This window comes from Thalassophryne amazonica, chromosome 21 (genome assembly GCF_902500255.1).
Source record: "Thalassophryne amazonica chromosome 21, fThaAma1.1, whole genome shotgun sequence".
In the NCBI taxonomy this organism is placed as follows: Eukaryota; Metazoa; Chordata; class Actinopteri; order Batrachoidiformes; family Batrachoididae; genus Thalassophryne; species Thalassophryne amazonica.
In genome coordinates, this window is record NC_047123.1 from 20,565,940 (window position 1) to 20,569,136 (window position 3,197).

Here is a 3,197-nt window from a genome sequence, read left to right on the forward strand (position 1 = left end):
AGGATTCACTTGTCAATTCAACTGTGTCATTGCGTCTGTAAAATTGTCATGCACAATTCGGAAAACAATCCGTTTTGCCAACATAAAATAAGTCTTTATAGTCAAACGTTTTATGAGTTTGTATAATCAATTTTAAGTATAATCAGATATTCACTTCTGCAGATAAAAAAAAACTAAACAGTAATTGCCTTGTTTCAAAACATCTGACCGGAAGTCTCGCAGTTTGATTGCGTTTAACTTGACATTTACGCACGCGTTGGTGCCAACTTTTGTCGGGGCGCACAGACGCGCTCGCTGTACACCGACTGACGAGGCTGGTACGTGATCAACGCAGAGGTTGATCACGTTGCACCGAGCATATTTGGTTCGTCGATCGCGCGCAGAAACCCGAGGATTTGGAGGTTATTACGCACGGCGGCGCCGGAGCGTTTCGTTGACTTTGAGGCGCGCAGAGCTGAGTTTGAGGCGTCGGCAGGAATGTGGGGGATCCACAGGTCGCGTTACACGGATTGTAACGGATCTGACGCCAGCGATGAAACGGAGATTGTTGTTAATATCGGCGGGGTGAAACAGGTGTTGTACGCAGACGTTTTGAACCGATTCCCGGACACCCGCTTGGCGGAACTGGCGAACAGCTCACTCAGGAGTTCTGAAGAAATTATTCTACTTTGTGACGACTACGATCCGGACACGGGAGAGTTTTATTTCGACAGAGACCCCGAGGCGTTTAAGTGCATCATGGAGCTGTATCTGTACGGAGAGATCCACATGAAGCGCGGCATCTGCCCGATGTGCTTCATGAAGGAGATGGAGTTCTGGAGAATCGGTTCCGACTTTCTCGACGAGTGCTGCAGGAGCCACCTGAAGGAGGTGGAGGACGAGCTGGCGGAGATCGCTGAGAAAGTTAAGACCATCCTGGTGGACCGGGAAGGAGATCCGTCCGCGGGCGGCTGGAGGCGCGTCCGGACGTGTCTGTGGAGACTGATGGAGAAGCCGGAGTCCTCGCTGCCCGCGCACGTCGTCGCCATCGTTTCTTTCATCTTCATCCTCGTCTCCTCCGTGGTGATGTGCGTGGGGACCATCCCGGACCTGCAGGTGGAGGATTCGGAAGGTAACCTAACGGAAAACCCGACTCTGGAGCTCATCGAGACCGTGTGCATCGGGTGGTTCACGGTCGAGTACGTGCTGCGCCTGATCTCCTCACCGAACAAAGTCAAATTCGTCCTGGCCTTCATGAACATCATCGACTTCATGGCGATCATGCCCTTCTTCGTGGTTTTGATCCTCACCTCCTTCGGCGCAGGAGTGATGGAGTTGGCCAACGTGCAGCAGGCGGTGCAGGCTTTACGCATAATGCGCATTGCGCGCATTTTCAAGCTGGCGCGCCATTCATCCGGACTCCAAACCCTCACGTCCGCCCTGAAGAGCAGCTTCAAGGAGCTCGGGCTGCTTCTCATGTACATGGGCGTCGGGGTGTTCCTTTTCTCTGCACTGGGTTACACCATGGAGCAGAACCACCCGGACACTCTGTTCACCAGCATCCCCCAGTCGTTCTGGTGGGCCGTGATCACCATGACCACCGTGGGCTACGGAGACGTGTATCCGAAGACCACTTTAGGTCGGTGCAACGCTGCCATCAGCTTCCTGTGCGGGGTGATCGCCATCGCGCTGCCAATTCACCCCATCATCAACAATTTCGTCATGTTCTACAACAAGCAACAGGTGCTGGAGACCGCCGCCAAGCACGAGATCGAGCTGATGGCGCTGCGCTCCGCCGGCGATCGCGACCTGAAGGCGCCACATGGACCGGAGAAACACGTGGGCTGCGCAGGTGTGTGGCCCAGTGACACCTTCATCCCCTTACTGAAGGATCCCAGAGGAGGTGCTGCTGCAGGGATCCGGACCCCCAGCGTGGACACCAGCTTTGACAGCGGAGGCCACTGAATGAAGATGTCAGAAACACGTGGTGCTTGAAGGATATGTTCAAAGTTAACCTGCACATTGCAGCGTTACTGGTGTAAATAAAACAACAGGACTGTAGTCATCATGTTCAAAACGAGATATTTTAGTCATCATGGATGATCTAGTTATTAGTTAGAACGTGTGCTGGCTGCTTAAACCCTTCATCGCTCACTCCCACATTTAAAGAGATGATTTTATAGGGGAGACCGGAACATTTGTAACAATTTGTTCTGTTGTAGAGTTTTTGTGTTATAGCTCCAACATTTGCAGTTTCTGTTTCTAGATTCCATTCTAATTAGGAATGGGTATCACTGGGATCACTATCCATATAGTAATGGATACCACTCTCCTTAATTTAAAGGACAAGTTCACTTGTGTTGTGAGCGAGTGTCAGCTTCAACATTTTGGCAATGTGGCGCATTTCTCCATGCATTATCATAATTTTTTCTAACCTTAAATTGCATGTTGCAGTTATTCAACCATTCTTGGGTTTAATAATTATCATACCAAGATATCTTACAGATTATATTAATAAATTAACATGGGGAATATTACGTGCTTGACATCATCAATGTAGCCCGATCGATTTCAACAATATCATGAAAATTGTGTTTTTTGGGACTGTATTTGTGACAACTTTTACCTTGGACAGATTTTTATTGTAAATTCATCTGGAGACACGTCTTAGATACTTTGTTGAAATTCTGCCCACCTATTTCTGAGTTATTTGATACAATTACGATTACAACGGCCTATGCTTCCGTCAACATGCACAGTAACAAACCAACCACAGCTGGCTTCTCATAATGATGCAGAGTTATATAAATTTGTATGAACGAAAAATCAACTTAGCTAGACACATTTCTTCAGATTTCTTTTTACCGCTGTGTCAACAAATTAGGTTGTTAGCATTATTCTCTTTGCTAATGTTTCAAAAAAGGGTTTCTTGCAGACAAAGCACTTATCAACAGTGATGCCGGTCTAATCTGACCACTTTTTTTTAGTAACGAGTAATCTAACGCGTTAATCTTTCCAAATCAGTAATCAGATTAAAGTTACTTCTCCAAGTCACTGTGCGTTACTATTATTTTTGCATTGTGGGTCGATAGCAGAATTAAACTTGGTCCGTGGGCAGAAGGTTGGGGTTCGACTGAACTGCCCACTTTAAACGAGCTGTGAGCTTTTCATCCGCAGTTTTCTACAGCAGCTACAACTCCTCCTCACCTCTTAAAGCG

At 47.7% G+C, this 3,197-nt stretch overlaps 1 protein-coding gene across 1 annotated transcript; it reads left to right on the forward strand.

Annotated features, from left to right (window-relative positions):
• Nucleotides 1-347: 347 nt before the first annotated feature.
• On the forward strand, nucleotides 348-2,220 carry LOC117503252 (potassium voltage-gated channel subfamily F member 1-like). Its single transcript, XM_034162459.1, has one exon. The coding sequence runs from the start codon at nucleotides 478-480 to the stop codon at nucleotides 1,942-1,944; it is 1,467 nt and encodes a 488-aa protein (XP_034018350.1). The 5' UTR covers nucleotides 348-477; the 3' UTR covers nucleotides 1,945-2,220.
• Nucleotides 2,221-3,197: the final 977 nt, after the last annotated feature.